The sequence below is a fragment of the Equus caballus genome, chromosome 10 (genome assembly GCF_041296265.1).
Source record: "Equus caballus isolate H_3958 breed thoroughbred chromosome 10, TB-T2T, whole genome shotgun sequence".
NCBI classification, from domain to species: domain Eukaryota; kingdom Metazoa; phylum Chordata; class Mammalia; order Perissodactyla; family Equidae; genus Equus; species Equus caballus.
Genome location: NC_091693.1, coordinates 24,185,408 through 24,201,951, shown reverse-complemented (window position 1 = coordinate 24,201,951; position 16,544 = coordinate 24,185,408). Strand labels below are relative to the sequence as shown.

Here is a 16,544-nt window from a genome sequence, read left to right as displayed (position 1 = left end):
ATCATCTACTGACTGTGTGACCTTGGCAATAGCACACTCTCTATTTCCTTGCCTGCTTCCCTGTTTAAATCATGTTTTCACAAACCGCACTCCTCAGAGCAGCTGTGGGTGTCAGTAGTTCCTAGTTCATGAGAGGGAATCAGTCACTGGTAATTTTCAGAACAGGTTAAGACACGATGGATTTGGGATATGAGAGGATCATGATGGCGGACTCCACAGTCAAGGTGGATGTTTGTTGATGCGTTCAAGATCAAGAGACCTAGTCTGCTCTGAATACGAATAAAGGTGACTTGTCATAATTCCGAAATATGTAGAAATAGTCATATACAGGAAAAGAGAAGTGAAATTTTCTAAAATATATAGGAAGCCACAAGACAGAACAGAGAACAAAGCTGAGTAGCTGCCTGAGCCCAGGACCATCAAGGGGTCATAGAGTGAAGGTTTCCAGCAGTGTGGACAGGAGAGGCACCCCAGCATCCTCACAGGAAGGGAGGGGTCAGGGCTCCAGTGAAGGCTGGATGCTGTGGTGCCTTCCTCCTTGCAGTGGTGAACAAGCACAGGAATATGTCTGCTCACTGACTAGGCCCATGGTCTGCCCTGAGTCACTTCCTCTATGTGAGTGTGAAACAGATTCCCTGCAGTGTTTTCTAACATGAGCGTGTGTCCCACATGTGAGCATGAGGCCACCATGGGGCCATCCCTGCCTCACACAACCATGAGCAGATGTTAAATTTGAGAAAGTGGACATCATGGGGCAGGAACAGCTGCAACAGTCCATCCTCGTCAGCCTGACATCCAGGACTTCCCTGGGGATCATCCTTGAAGGAAGATCAGGTGTGTGAGGGGAGAGTGTCCAACAAGAATGGACATCAAAGCGTAATTCTAATAATGATAAGCAGTGTTATGAACAAAAGTCTTAAGGTAATGGGGATTACCATATCCAAGGAAGTAGAGTCAATAGGAAAATATGAGAATAATTTAAAATTCAGCATGTTTAAATATCTGGAGAAATAATGGGGGATATTGAACATTTGAGGCTAGAATATGCACTTGCCACAGAAGAATAGGCAATTATTGAAGTGAATATGAAATTTTAGAGATGAGAAATCCAATAGAATTAACACATTCAAGAAAATCGTTCCATCAATGACAAGACACAGCTGAGGAGCCATTTATGAAAGTGGAATACAATATTGAGGAAATTTGCCAGAATGCAGTGTAGAGATCCCAGAAATGAAAATTCAAGATAATTGGAGAGTGGAATAACGAGGGCCTATGTCACATCTACTGTAAGTGTCAGAAGGAAAGAAATTAGAATGATGTCTAGCAACAACTCAAGAGATAAAGAATTGAACATTTTCCAGAGATGAAGAAAGATCAACCAAGAGATAGGTTGCATATATTTTAAAATGATATCTGTATCTTGACCTTTCATGGTAAATTAAGAAAATGAACATGCATTTGAGAGGATAAGAAGAACTTTTCCAATGCCACCCTCTCCCTAGGTGGCACAGTGTAAGCTGAACTAGCCAACATCAAAAGGGAGAGAGGTGAGTGAGCGCCTGGCTTCCCCAGCTGTGTGGGACTCTGCTGGAGTAACCTATTCCTCTCAAGCAGAACCCAGAGTATTTTGGTTTCTGCTTCCGTGGAACAGCTTTCTCCATCCCTTTACTTTGAGCCCATGTGTATCATTAAGGCTGAAGTGAGTGTCTTGTGGGCAGCATATAGGTGAGTCTTGGTTTTTTTTATCCAACCAGCCACCCTGTGCCTTTTGATTGTTGAGTTCAACCCATTTACATTTAGAGTGATTATTGATATGTAGGAACTTACTAATGGCATCTTGTTAGTTGGCTCCTGATAGTTTTGATTTTCTATTTTTCCCCCTCTGTTCCTGCCTACCTTTTAAATTGGTGATTTTCCCTTGGCGTGTGCTCTGTTTCCTCATTATAAAATCTTTTGGGAATCTATTCTTGATGTTTGCTTTGTTGTTACTATAAGGCTTACATAAAATATCTCATAGATTTTTGGAATATCTATTTTAAGCTGATAACGACATGTCTTCAATTGCCTAAGAAGGCTTCACTCTTTTGCTCCCCCTTTTATATTTTTTGATGTCACAATTTATCTCCTTTTATGCTGTATATTTGTTAACAAATTATAGTAGCTGTAGTTCTTTTTAACACTTCTTTCCTTTAATTTTCATAGTATAGCTCGGTGGTTAAAACACCAACCACTATTGAATTGGTGTTTTCAAAATTGGACTGTATATTTTTCACCTTTACCAATGTGTTGATACTTTTGTGTGTTTTCATGTCTCTAATTAGTGTCTTTTAATTTCAGATTGAAGGACTTCTTTCAGCACTTCTCGTAGGGCAGGTTTAGTGGTGACAAACTCCTTCAGCTTTTGTTTGTGTGGAAAAGTCTTTACTTCCGCTCTACATGTGAAGGACAACTTTGCCAGATAGAGTATTTTTGGCTAGCAATTTTTTTCTTTCAACACTTTGAATATGTCATTCCACTCTCTCTTGGCCTACATGGTTTCTGCTGAATAATCCACTGACAGCCTGCCGGGGGTTTCCTTGTAGGTCACAGTCTTTTTCCCTAGCTGCCTGTCAGATTTTCAATTTATCTTTGTTTTGTGACAATTTCATTATAATGTGTCGTAGAAAAGGTGTCTTTGCACTGAGATAATTGGATGATCTATTAGCTTCATGAACCTGGATGTCCAAGTCTCTCCCAAAGTTTGGGAAATTCTCAGCTATTATTTCTTTAAATAAATTTTCTACTCCTCTATCTCCTTTCTTCCAGAAACAAGATTATTCTAATATTTTCCCTTTTGATGAATTCCCATAGATCACACAGGCTTTCTTTTCTCTTTTTATTCTCTTTTCTTTGTTCTCTTGTAACTCTGTTGTTTCAAAATTCCTATGCTCTAACTCACTTACTTTGTTTGCCATCTGCTGTTGTCTACAGCAGATGCTCTGAATTGCATTCTTCAGCTCACCTAATAAATCCTTCAGCTTCGGAGTCTCTGTTTGGTTCTTTTTATGATTTCTATCTCTTTGGTAAAGAACTTATTTGTTCCTGTATTTTTTTCCCTGATACCATCGAACCGTCTTTGCGAGTTTTCTTGTATCTCACTGAGTTTCGTCAAGCGGCTATTTTGGATTCTTTATCAGCTGTCACAAAATTCAATGCCTTTGAGCTTGGTTGTTAGACAATTATTGACATCCTTTGGTGATGATATACTTCCTTGATGTTTTTACTTTCCTTACAGGTTTCTGCTGTCGTTTTTGTGTTTGAAGTAGCAGACACCTCCTTCAATCTTTTCTGGTTGCCTTTAGATGGAGTACTGTTTCTTGGTGCTCCAATATCTGGGCTTTCTTCCAATTTTGTGTGGGTACACCTGCTCCACTCTTCTTGCTCTCTCTCATGAGAGAATTCTTGAGCTTTTATGTCTTCTCTTATTCTTACAACTCACCAGGCTGGCTGCTGGACACCTCTCTTTCTTTCCCAGAAGGTGACACTATAGCTCCAGTTTGTAGTTTCTCCCTTGCCCACAGATCCTGGTCTCCTTTTCCGGGAGCCCTTCCTTTACCAGACCTGTTCTCATTGCTGTCCTGCGAGGTGCACAAATATCTGCCTCCAGTGTTGGGGAGGCGTGGGTTTAGCACTCTGGGCATCAGGGATGCCTGCAAACCTGGCGAGGAGATCCTTGGGTGGCTTGTGGGCAGACTTCCTGCTGAAGTCCTGACAGTCAGCAGGACCTCATCCCTTTAGTGCCCTTTGATATTCTTATCTGGTACTTTCCCATTCTTCTCCACGCCTTCAGTCAGGGAAGTCCCGCCTCGGTGCTCTAGGTACTGCTGGAAAAAAACAAGCTGCCCCTGCCAAATCATGCACAACTTGGGTAGCTGGACACTCACTTACAGGTTTCTGCCTCCTCCCCGGGAGAAGCTGCCACCACCAGACAGCTTAGCCCTGTGCCGTGTCACCCTGGGTGGGAGCTCTGCTGGAGTTCCTCCCTCTCCACCACCTCCAAACTCATATTCTTCCCTCTGTGATGACAAGCTGGGATGTCTCCTCAGGCAGACTGAACTTCTAAATTCTCTCTCAGCTGTGAGTGCACATGATAGTTCTTATATTTACAAAGCTCTCAAGATGCAATAAAAAAAACTGTTGGAATTAATCAGCAAATTCAATAAAGTGGCTGAATATAAAATCAACACACAGGAACCAGTTGCATTTCTATACACTAATAATTAAACATGTGAAAAATAAAACTATCCCATTCACAATAGCATCAAACAATAAAACATCTAAGAATAAACTTCATCAAGGGAGTTAAAGATCTGACAATGAAAACAACAAGACTTTGTTGAAAGAAATTGAAGAAGATGCAAACAAATGGAAAGATACCCTGTGTTCATGGATTGGGAAAATTAATATTACTAAAGTGGCCATATTACCCAATGCTGTTAAAGAATCAATGCAATCCCTACCAAAATTCCAGTGGCATTCTTCACAGAAACAGAAAAAAACAATCCTAAAATTTGTATGGAACTACAAAAGACCTTGAATAACGAAAACGGTGCTAAGAAAGAAGAGCATAACAAGAGGCATCACGCTTCCTGATTTCAAACTACACTACAAAGCTATGGTAATCAAAACAGTGTGGTGCTGGCACAAAAATAGACATATATGCAACAGAATAGAAAGCCCAAAATTAAACCCCACATGTACAGTCAACTAATATTTAAGAAGAGAGCCAGAAAACCCAATAGGGCAAGGACAGTCTCTTCAACAAATGGTGTTGAGAAATCTGGATAACCACATTTAGAACATATTTGGATCCTTATTATATACCACTCACAAAAATTAACTCAGAATGGATCAAAGACTTAAACATAAAACCTGATACCATAAAACTCCCAGAAGGAAACATAGGGAAGCAGGTCTTGGCAATTATTTTTTTCAGTGTGACACCAAAGCTCACATCCACAACAGGCACTACATCAAACTTAAGAGCTTCTGCATGGCAAAAGAATCAATCAGTGAAAGAAAAGGAAACCTACAGAATGGGAGAAAAGTGTTTCAAAGAATATGTCACTTAAGGGATTAATATAAAAAATACATAAAGAGTTCATACAACTCAATAACAAAAAGCAAGCAATCTGATTTAAAAGTGGGCAGAGGAACTAAATAAACATTTTCCAAAGAAGAAAGCCAAATGGCCAACAGCTATATGAAGAGGTGTTCAACATCACTAATCATCAGGGAAATGTAAATCAAAACCACAATGAAGTATCGTGTATGAACTCTTTTGTTGATTGCAACATTATTCATAATAGTCAAGGTACAGAATCAACCTAAGTGCTCAACAATGGATACAGAAGACGTGGGACACATATGCCAGAGAATATTATTCAACCATGAGAAAGGAGGATATCCTGCCATTTGCAACAACGTGGATGAATTTCGAGGGTATTATGCTAAGTGAGGAAATCAGAGAAGGACAAGTTCTGTATGACATCACTTACATGTGGAATCTAAAAAAGCTGAACTCATGGAAACAGAGAATAAAAGGGTGGTTATCAGGGACTGGGGGATGGGAGGTTAGGACCGATGTTGTCTCAGAACAAACTCGCAAGGAGTTGTACATAAACTCTGCAGCTCTAATGCACAGTATAGTGAATATAGACAACAACATTGTACTCTAATCATGAAACGCGCTAGGAGACTACGACTTTATTCCAAATACTAAAAAGAAAGGATAATTGTGTTAAGTGATAGAGGTGCTAATTATCATTACAAAGGCAATCATATGGCAATGTATAAATGTAGCAAATTACCATGGTGCACACCTTAAATTTATACGTCAAATATATTTAAATGGAAAAAAAAAAAACGAAGAAAGGAAATTATTTTGGGGCATCTGAGGGACAAGCAGCCATAAACAAAACATAGAGGATGTATGTGAGCTGCTGTGCCTTGACTTCCAGAATATATATTTTGGTGGACTGGATGACAGCCCCACAAAGATCCCACATCCTAACGTCCAGAACCTGTGAATAATTTACTAACCTGGTAAAAGAGACTTGTCAGATGTGACTGAATTAAGGACCTTGAGATGGAGAGATGACCTTGGATTCTCCAGGTGAGCCCTAATGTAATCACCAGGGTCCTTGAAAGTGGAAGAGGGAGGCAGGAGGGGATGGATAGAGAAGAGCTGCAGTGATGGAAACGGGGTCAGTGAGATGCGGCATGAGGACTTGCCCCCATTACCAGCTTTGAAGATGGAGGAAGGGCCGTGAGCTGAGGAATGTGGACGAACTGTAGATGCTGGAAAAGGCAAGAGGATGGATTCACCCCTGGAGCGTCCAGGAAAGAACACAACCCTGCAGACACCTGGGATTTAGCCCAATGGGACCCGTGTCAGACTTCTAAGTTACAGACTGTAGGATCATGAATGTGTTGTTTTCAACACTGTTTGTGGTAATTTGTTGCAAGAGCAACAGAAAACTAGAAAGATGGAAAGCAAGATGCAGAACAATATATAGAATGTGTTACTTATTTCTAAAGAAGTAGCTAAATAAGATCACGTATATGTTTACGTATTTTTCACATTTTTTTCATTCTGAAAACCAGAAACTAACAAAAATAGTTACTTCCAACATGTGGAGGCATGGGGTGAAGGGAATAAGAAGAAGTGCATCATCTCTAAAGGTACCATTTTATGTAGTTTTAACTTTTGAAACCTGTAACTATTCTACTTATTCCAAAACACATAATTAAATTACAAAAGATGGAAAAAGCACACCCTAACATGAATATAAAGGAATAAAAACAAAGATAAGCTTATATCCAGTTCACAACAGAGTCACAGGGTAAAGAAAAAAATTCACTATGTTAATTTATTAGGAGTTGGGCTTTTAAATATAAGTGATACAAGTATAACATAAAAGGGTAACAAACTCTGTGGCGTTACACTAGGGTTGGAAATAGCTGTGTGAATTTACACTTTGCATCCTCCCTGAATATTAAGCGGTCCATAAAGAACAAAATCCCAGTAGCCTTCAGTTCACATAAACACCAGATCTTGTTTTCTAGCATTGTTCCCCACCGAAAGGAACTCAAGAACTCTTGGAGAGAAGTTGGATTCCTGGTCCAGTGCAGGAGGAACACAAGAAGAGCCTGGGAACCCATTTTAATCCAGAGAGCAAGACAGAGCTCAAATCATCAGTGGATTCATCTCAAAAAGCACAGCAGGAAGCTGGAAGAACCTTCGATGGCCAAGTTTGGGAAGCTGGGTGCCAAAAACTACAACGACGCTCCCTACTCTGAGTAGGATGCAGGCGGTCCTTGCAGGCAGCCATCGTGCTGAAAGATCCCCTGTCACTCGCTGAGAGAGAGCGACACAGAGTCGGATGAGCAGAGAGGAAGGGTTGGGCACAGGTCCTGAGAGAAGAAGCCCTGAGTCAAAGCAAAGTGACCCTCCCTCTTTCACTTGTTTGTGCTGAGAAAAGGGAAGGGGACATGGGAGAACCAATTGCTCCGCCCTGCCTCACACGGAAGATGCAGCGAGAGTGGGGAAACTCGTTCTTTATCCTGCATCCCAGCCACAAGGGCTCCAATCCCTGGGTACATCCTGCCCTCTGTGGCAGTGCCTCAAAGACGAAGCCCCTTCCTCCTGACCCTGGGGCTGAATGTGTGCCAGGCTGGGCTTCGAGACGCTGGTGGTCAGAGGTTTGGGATGAAATGTGAGGGGGTGAGGTCAAGGACCTTATAAGCAAAGGTCTGCACCAGAATCAGTTTCCAGAAGTTTTGGGGCCTCTTGAGACCAACAGTGTTCGACGCCAGGTGTATGAAATTCCTCATTCTGTTGTAATAAATTAGCACAAACATGGAGGCTCACAACAACACGGATTTACTATCTTACAGTTCTGGAGGTCGGAAATCTGAAATGGGTCTCACTGAGCTAAAGTCAAGATGTCTGCAGGGCTGCATTGCTTCCTGGAGGCCCAAGGGGAGAATCTGTTCCTGGGCCTTCTCCAGCTTCTAGAGGCGCCTGCATCCTTGACGTGTGGCCCCTTCCTCATCTTCAAACCCAGCACTGGCCAGCTGAGTCCTTCTCATGTTGCATCACTCTAACACTGGTTATTCTGCTTCCTTCTTCCATATTTAAGGAGCCTCGTGATTATGTTGGTTATTGTGAATCATGCTGCTGTGGACATGAGTGTACAGATATCTGCTTAAGGCCCTGCTTTCATTTCTTTGCCTGCATACCCAGAAGTGGAATTGCCAGACCACGTGGTGATTCTATTTAATTTTTGAGGAAGTGTCACACCATTTTCCACAGTGGTTGCAGCATTTTGCATTTCCACCAACAGTGCACAACGGTTCTGATCTTTGCAACATGGTTACTTTCCTCTTTTTTTTGCAATTGTAGGCACCCTGACAAGCATGTGGTGACATCTCACTGCAGTTTTGACTGACATTCCTTCACTGGACTTTTGATCCAAGACAATGGGGAAAGCAGGAGAAAACAGATCACGGAGGGCAGAAACCACTCCAGGAAGAAGAGAAATGGGATGTGTGGAGGCCCAGGGCAGGTGCAGTGAGGGGCCTCCCTGGGAAAGGCAGGTGACTGGTGTCACTGAGAGCCAGGGACTTGGGGGACAAGTTTTCAGTTCCCAGGGGACAGCTGGCAATGTGGGGCTCCAGGAGAAGGAGGGCATGGGAAAGTCCAACAGGAAGGAGTCTGCCCAGATGTGGAAGGGAAGCCCTAGATTCTGACATCACCAAAGGGTGAGGAGGGAAAACAGGAAATGAGCTTCATGGAGCCTCTGAAACAGGCAAAGGAGGAGGAAAAGGAAAAGGGAGGGAGCGGCTGGAGGGAACCGGGATCTATCTTAGGACTGGAGGGAAAGGAGACCCAGGAAGGAATGGGGCAGAGGTTATGATTATGAGTGTGGGACTTGGAGGCAAATCCTCAAAGACTGGGGACTCATAAACCCAGGAGAGCCCAGGACACATCAACGCTGTGCCCCATGCACTTTCAAGAATGGGGTTTGGGTCCCACAGGGCAGCCTCCCCCTGGTGCATTGCAGAGTTCACAGCCCATGACAGGCATTGGGTCTCCTTCAGCTCTGGTGTCAGTCTCAGAGCCCTAGGGGATGTACCTCATGGGGCCCTGGGGTCTAATCTGTCTGGTGGGCCCCATGTGGTCCATGTTGGGACCTGTGCTGACTGTGCCAAGCTTCTGCCAGAATCACCACCAGGATCAGCAAGACCACACCAGCCAGGCCCATGCGGACACAGTTCACCACAGTGTAATTCCAGGAGGTGGGCACTGGAAGCAGAAGGACATGGGGTCACTGACAGGTGGACAAGACCCAGCCCAGCCCAGGACCACTGGGACAGGAGCTCCTTCCACACTTGGCACCAGGACCCGTCCCCACCCAACACTTCCCCTGGGCACATTCCCAGGTGACCTACCTGTCTGGGAGCCCGCTTCTGTGGGCAGGGGGAAGATTTCATCAGGGCCTCCTAGGAGTCAGAAAGGGCTGTGAATGTCTGGGGCAGCCTCTCCCCCTTCTCAGGCTGACCTGGCATCCTGAGCCCTCCCGAGACCCTCCCTTCATTGGGATTATCCAGGCCCCTGCCTCCCCTGGTCCCTTCCGCCTCTCCTCCACCCCAGGATCCCTGGGTCCACACCCCCCAGGTCCCACAAACAGTCAACAAGAGGACCTGAGAACTCGGCACAGCTGATAAGTTCAGACCTGCCTTTGACCCAACCTGACTCAGAGATGTAGGGACATCTCCCCACTCCTGGTTCTCATGCCCCAAAAGGGAACAGGGTTTCTGCTGTAGGAGGATGCAAGGAGATTTCACTTCCAGTGAGCGTCCACTCTACTGGTGCAAGAAGTAGGATCCCTGCCCCCTCAGTGCTGGTGCCAGAGGCTGGGACCACCGGCTTGACCACTGCCCTCACATGCTCCCAGCCCTGAGCTGGCTGTCCTGGCTCTGGGTGAGGGGCTGTGACTTGCAGGGCCCCTGAGCTCCAGACAGGAGAGTGGAGCTGCCTCTGCTCTGCCCACCTCACCCCAGTGCCTTGCCCCCTTGTTCACTCATGCTCTCCCATTCCCTCCACTCACAGCTTCAGAGACCAGCATCTGAGCATCTCGGGAGACAATATGGGAATGGGATGAAGTCAGCATGGCCCCTGTGTCTCCATCCCTAAGAGGAAGGATGATTCTGCTCACCCTTCCCTCGGCCACCCTCCTCCACCCAATATTTGAGGTTCCTTGGGGCCCAGATGATGGAGTGAAACAGACTCTGGGAGCTTACACGTTGGGATGGAGGTCTGTGCTGGGATCCCCAGTTCTAGTGGATCCCTGGGAGCCGACCTCCCATGAGGGTGGTGATTGTATGAACTCCAGGATCTGGAGGTCCTGCTAAGACCTCAGTGGGCAGGCACATGGAGAAGTACCTCCCTCTGTGGTCAGAGCTGTGAGCCTCACAGACACTGATAAAGCCAAGAGAGGACTAGGACCACTACCTAAATGGGGACAGAGAGGGGGAGGATGGGGAGGGTCCAGAGAGGCCTCATGCTGGGCTGTCCTCCTCCTGGAAGTTTCCACGCAAATAGCACAGGGAGAGGATGAGATAGGACTCCACTCACACAGATGGACAAACTGAGGTCCAGACAGTGGGGCCACTAAACTCCTGACACACTGACAGGAAGACAGAGAGGGTGGGGACTCAGGCCAGTTGCTGTCAGGACCACTTCCCCACGCTGAGGCAACATCCCCTTAAAGGATGAATGATACATGATCTGCATCTGCACAAGGATTCATGCAAAATATATTTATACCATTGTGGTCTTTATAGAGATTTCATATTTTAAAACCTTACCTGCATATCCATATCAATACGTAGATATGGGCTCACGCACACACACACACACACACACACACACACACACACACTTCTCCCTGATGCTGTCTCTTTCTCTGTCACCCTCTTTGGGTCTCACCCCATAAGACCCTTTTCTTGAGGGGTCCACACTTCCTGTCCGGCCCAGGACAGATGTGATGCTCTGAGCTGGGAGGACACGGTGGGGCCCCAGTGCTCAGAGAATGTCATCCCCACCCCGCTAAAACCTAGTCTCACCTGAAAGCAGGACAGGGCTAAGGGACCGCCCACAGCCCACTCCCCTGCAGAGGCCCTAGGAGTGGACGCCCCAGGGGACGTCTGTGAGTCCTCAGGCGAGGAGGGAGCTGAGGGGGAAGCTGAGGTCTCCAGTGCTCCTGTGAACAGGCAGGAGGAGGGCTGAGCCTGACCTCCTCAGTCTGTCCACTCAGCCTGGCTCCTCACCTCCTGCAGTGTCCACCCACCTGACTTCGTTCTCTCCACCTGTCATGTATAGATGACCCTCTACGCTCCCCTAGAAGGGGGACAGGGATGGCACCCTGTTTGCTTCCACTTATCTGAGGGGCTGGACACCCCCTCTATGTTAGCACAAAGCTAGTGGCTCCTGGTCAATGGACAAACAAAGTGGGTGGAAGCTATCGCACCAGGCCAAAGGGGTCAGGGTCCTGGAGGCTGACCCCTCTTAGCAAGGACACTGTGCGACCGAGAGTTCCCTCAGGTCAGTGGGGGGGTCACAGGATTAGGATAAATTAGGTGGATACCCCGAGGATGTTGGGGGCTACCCCTGGACACTGTGCATCTGAGCCATGAGATGTCTGAGTCACAGAGGAATAAAGAGAAAAGGGAGAGAAGACGCTCAGTTGTAAAGGGAGAAAAGGACTTGGGGGGTCAACAGGAGGGCAGGAGAGTCTGGGGACAGAGGACACACCTGGGGACAGGGTCCAGGGACATGGGGACAAACCTGACGGCAGAGCTGAGACGTCCTCACCTGTCACCACCAGCTCCAGGAACTCACTGTGCTCAGACCAGCTGGAATTTTTATGATACCGGCAGTAATAATGCCTGGCAGTGTCGTCACTCACTCTGGTGATGGGGAATCTGGCCTCTGTCTCATGTGGAGGACGTTGGGGCAGGATCTTCTGATCGGTGTAGTTAGAGCCATCCTCCCATGCCAGGCGGAATGTCTCAGCCTCAGCAGGGCCCCGGCACACAATGGTCACAGGCTGCCCCCAGAGGATCACAGCGCCTGGCTCAGCAGAGATAGAGGGTCTGGGTAAGGCCCCTGTATGCATGAGAGATGAGAGCAGAATCTCAGGGTCCATTATGAGGAAATAGACTGTCCCTCCTTGTGAGGGACAGGAGGGAAATAATGCAGAGACTGCTGTTGCCTCAGCAACACCTGCACTCCACATCCTCATGAATCAGAGCATCACTTGTCGCTGGGCACAGGGCCTTACAGAACAACAAATGACACTTGGTAACCCCAAGATCCAAGCTGTGCAGCTGTGATACCATGTCTGTGCCAAGGAGGTGGAAGGAAAGTTTTTGGTGAGATTCTCAGGAAGGCAGCTTAAAGGGTAGCAACTAAGCTTGGGGGTCCCTTATCTTATTTCTGCCTTTCCTTGACAACCAGTCTGCAAACATATGTGGTGGCTGGAGCTCTAGCATGCATCTTGCATCAAGAGGTGACCTTAGTGCTGGTGGTCATGAATTAAAATTGTGGAGCAGACATATAGAGCCTGTATCCATGGAGACATGATGGGGCTGGCACATGACCTCTGGCCAAACTCCGCAGAGGCTGCATTTCTGTGAGAGAGAAATGAACTGCCGAGATGCGCTTTATTGTACAGAGCAGTTGGAAGACAACATGCAGTGATGAGAAAGGCTTGATCCCAGACAGACTTATGAAAAACGCCCTCTAGTATAAGGAGAGCACATAACAAGGAGGCCCCACCTCATCTAGAGGGTCGGGGGACTTCTCCTGGGGAGAGATGTCTGTGCTGAGATCTGGGAGACAAGTAGGAAATACCTCAGCTGAGCAGAGAAGGGGAGGCCGGGCTGTTGGAGGGGGAGAACTCAGCCTGTGAGAAGGTCCTGAGTGGAAGGTGACTGTGGCTGTTTGAGAAACTGAAAGAAAACATGTGCCTGATGATAAGAGAGCGAGAGCAGGGCGGGATGTGTCTAGAGACACATGGGATCAGAGGAAATGCTTGATAAGGGATCTGATGTGACCTGAATTCAACTATTGAAGGGCTGAAGCTGGGAGGTAACATCATCAGATTTGTGTTTTCTAAACCCACCTGCAGGGAGAGAATGGACAGGCAGAGCTCGCATGAAGAGATGTGGGCAGCGTCCCCCGGAGGCCTCAGTAGCTAGTGTGGAGGTGAGAGATGATGGAGCCCCAGACTGGGGAGACGGTGCCCAGCAGGAGATGTGGGAGACGTGAGAACATGCAGAGGTGAAATCCACAGGATTCTCCGATGGAGTCAATATGGGGGAGAGTTGGGGGCAACCAAGGATGATGATGTGTTATCTGTTCTGGACAAGACTGAGGAGGGATATTCATCTGGAGTAACTTGGGATTTGGATCCCTCCCACAACCAAGGAGACTCCCATCCAGAGCTGCCCTTGGGGTGAAGGGGGATTAGGAATAGTGTAGAAATGACTCACCCTCCTGTGTGAGGATCACCTGGCCCAGGCAGAGCACTGGAAGAAAAGCCCCAGTGAGAAAAATGTCCACCGCCTGGTTCCCTTAAACCAGGGGATCAAGGACAGTATGATGCAGAGAAAGACTTAGCCACCAGAAATCTCCAAACCATCCTTAAGCAACGTCAACTCCCAGTACAAGAGCTCCCTCGCCCTATAGCCAGTCCCAGACAAGTTCCCAGGTGACCTCCCAACCAGACACTCCCTCTGGCCTTTCTCTTGTCTGACTTGTCCCTGTCCCAATGTCTGTGACATGTAAGAGGCCCTGGTCCCTCTGTGGTCACCTTAGGCCAAGATGATGAGAGCGGGCAGGGCCTGCAGGGGTGACTCTCCTCCCCAGGGGCCCAGGAGATCCTGGATTACAGGCTAGACTGAGGCAGGGCCTGGACCCCCACCCAGAGTCTCCAACCGTCTCCCTCCCTGGAGTCCTCCCACAGCTTTCCAGACTCACCTTGGCCCAGGAGGATGGGGAGACTGGGGGACATGGCCAGCCTCTCACCGTCTGCTCTGTCCTTGTCCTGGGGCTGTGAGGGCTGGAAGTGTGCAGGACTGGCTCTCAGAGGCCACATTACAAAGTTCGTGTCTGTGGTCTCACAGGAAGGGAGGTGGTTGGTCCCAGGCATGAGTCTAGCTTCCTCTATTTGGGTCCAGAGAGGCCTTGGTTCCCAGAAGCATTTCTGGTGAGAGATCTCATAACCAGGCTGAACCCATGTCCAGAGGAGACCCACGTAGTATTAACTCATTGGGGTAGATAAATGATCGATGATAGGTGAATAGAGAGATACATATGTACATATACAGAAACTTAGATAGATAGATGTACATAGATACATAGATAGTTACATAGATGGATAAATACATAGATACATAGACAGATACATGGATACATAGGTAAATACACAGATACATAGACAGATACATGGATACATAGATACATAGATAAATAGGCAGATGCCTGTGTCATATAGGTGGGGAAATTTACTGGTTTGGCTTCTGCTCCTAACAGGCTGACTGTTCTCAAACCTCACATTTCCTCATGCAAACAGATTTCCCACATGCAAAGGGCAACCATAAAATTCTCCTGATGACTTCGTCTTAAATCATCTGGGAGGTGCACAGAGAGGAATGAGGCACATTGGACAAACACTCAGTTGGGTTTTCCTCATGCTCTCCAGGGCGAGTGGCACCCTGGGCAGGTCCGATGCTCTTGTCTCTGTGCCCCTCTGTGTCCCGCGACTCTGGGCTGCTCTCTGCACACTCCCCGCTGCCTCCCAGCTGGCTCTGGTCAAGCTTTCTCATTAGGGACACTGAAGGGGGCTGTGGGGCTGGAGAAGGAGGCAGAACAGGATGAGATTCATGCTCTCAGATATCCCAACTCTAAACTGAAAGCCCCTAAGACTAAAGATGCAAATCTACCGAGGAAACAATTATGACTGTCCAAATATCGGTGGGTGAAGCTTCTTGATTGTTGAGTTTGCAAAGAACCAGATGGGTTGAGATGGTGGCTGGATTCTTGTCTAGACCCTGATGGGCCTCCCGGGGTCCATTTATGGCCAGAACACGGGCACTGTGACCAAGGAAAGGTGGTCTCATAGCCCCATCTCTGACGACATTGAGTCTTACCATCACAACCTCCCAGAGGAGGGCTGGCCCAGTCAGGAGGAGATGGACAAGGGAATCAAGACACAGAGGAAAAGACCTGGGCCTTCTTAGGGTCACTTCAAGGGAGTGGCTGGCTGAGGCCACGGCACCAGGTGGGCTCACAGGCAGAGGTGGAGTCCTGGGGAAGGGACTTCTTCACGGTCCTGGGGTCAGCAGGTGAGGTCTGACAGAGGCAGAGGAGGGGTCTTCAGTGCTGCTGGTGGTGTCCTCCTGGACTGAGTGGAGCTCTACCTCTCCAAGAGTGCAGATCTGTGACTCTCCCCAGACCTTGCACTCAAGCCCAGCCCCTGTGGTCACTTTGTCCAAGAAGAAGAGACTCAGGCTCTCGGTGTCTGCCATCCCTCGAGCTATCATGGCCCATGAACTTTATTATTCCTGGCCTGAACCCCCACATCTGCCAAGACCTCCAAACTCCCCCAGTCCAGCTGACGCAGTGCCTCTAAGGAACGGAAGGTCCAGACCCGGGGGCTCTGCCCTGGGACAGAACCCAGGAAGTGGCCCTGAATCTAGATTCGAGGGCGATGTGGCCACAGGACAGGGCACCCCCACGTGCTCCAGGGAATCTGGGGTCTGTGGTCAGAGCCATTCTGCTCAGAAATCACTTGTCTTTCTACATGAAGACAAGCAGCCCTGCTTCCCAAAGAAACAAGAAGAAAAGGCTGGCGACACACAAACTCTCTGTGGAAACTCACCCGTGTGCAAAGACACTCAAACACAGCAAACAGGTAGTGCCATTTACTGCCTCCCAAGTAGCCCCACATGTTTGCACAATGTTGCTCCATGAAGGAAAGGTGGTGGTGAGGGGGGACAGGAGGGAACCTTATTAGACAAACCAAGCCTTCCAGAGAGGACTCGTGCTCACTGGAACGTGCCGCAGACCTACGAGTGGTTGTGTGGAAGTGTAATATGAGGAAGGAAGCTTTTCATGGATTTTTAAGTGAAAATTCTCTAAATGACTTAAAGGGGGGAAGCTCTAAATTATTTCTCATGTTTGAAAAGAAAAGATTATATGTGTTCTTGAAAAACCTGGGAGAAATAATAGCAATAGACAGCATTTGTCTAGCATCTTTCATTGATCAGGCAGTGCTATGATTTATCAAAACACCATTAAAAGTCCCACGGGGTGCACGCCACTCCTTTGGAAATGAAAACCTGGAGAATTTACATAGTAGTGCATACAAGTGAAAGTACCATCATAGGTAGGTATCATGTTTATGTGTGAGTGTGTGTGTGCATGTGTA

The 16,544-nt window shown here is 47.4% G+C and overlaps 1 protein-coding gene across 6 annotated transcripts; it reads right to left on the bottom strand.

Annotated features, from left to right (window-relative positions):
* Window positions 1–6,888: 6,888 nt before the first annotated feature.
* On the bottom strand, window positions 6,889–14,242 carry LOC106781650 (leukocyte-associated immunoglobulin-like receptor 2). 6 transcript variants are annotated; one of them, XM_070223331.1, is made up of 6 exons: window positions 14,093–14,234; window positions 13,606–13,641; window positions 13,236–13,483; window positions 11,924–12,217; window positions 9,499–9,549; window positions 6,889–9,352 (listed from the first exon to the last, which is right to left on the bottom strand). In XM_070223331.1, the coding sequence occupies exons 3-6, from the start codon at window positions 13,267–13,269 to the stop codon at window positions 9,201–9,203; spliced, it is 531 nt and encodes a 176-aa protein (XP_070079432.1). In that variant the 5' UTR covers window positions 13,270–13,483; window positions 13,606–13,641; window positions 14,093–14,234; the 3' UTR covers window positions 6,889–9,200. The 6 variants fall into 6 exon arrangements, with proteins under 6 accessions (XP_070079432.1, XP_070079433.1, XP_014586172.1 ...); XM_070223332.1 differs by having other exon boundaries at window positions 11,924–12,181; window positions 14,093–14,226; XM_014730686.3 differs by lacking the exon at window positions 13,236–13,483 and having other exon boundaries at window positions 14,093–14,242.
* Window positions 14,243–16,544: the final 2,302 nt, after the last annotated feature.

Bases quoted from the DNA above. Each gene is read 5' to 3' on its own strand.
- LOC106781650 (XM_014730684.3), bottom strand. From the start codon at position 14,210: ATGTGGCCTCTGAGAGCCAGTCCTGCACACTTCCAGCCCTCACAGCCC. The intron at 13,642-14,092 runs GTGAGTCTGGAA...CTTTTCTTCCAG, and splicing joins CCCCATCCTCCTGGGCCAAG to TGCTCTGCCTGGGCCAGGTG. The intron at 12,218-13,605 runs GTGAGTCATTTC...TCATGCATACAG, and splicing joins GGTGATCCTCACACAGGAGG to GGGCCTTACCCAGACCCTCT.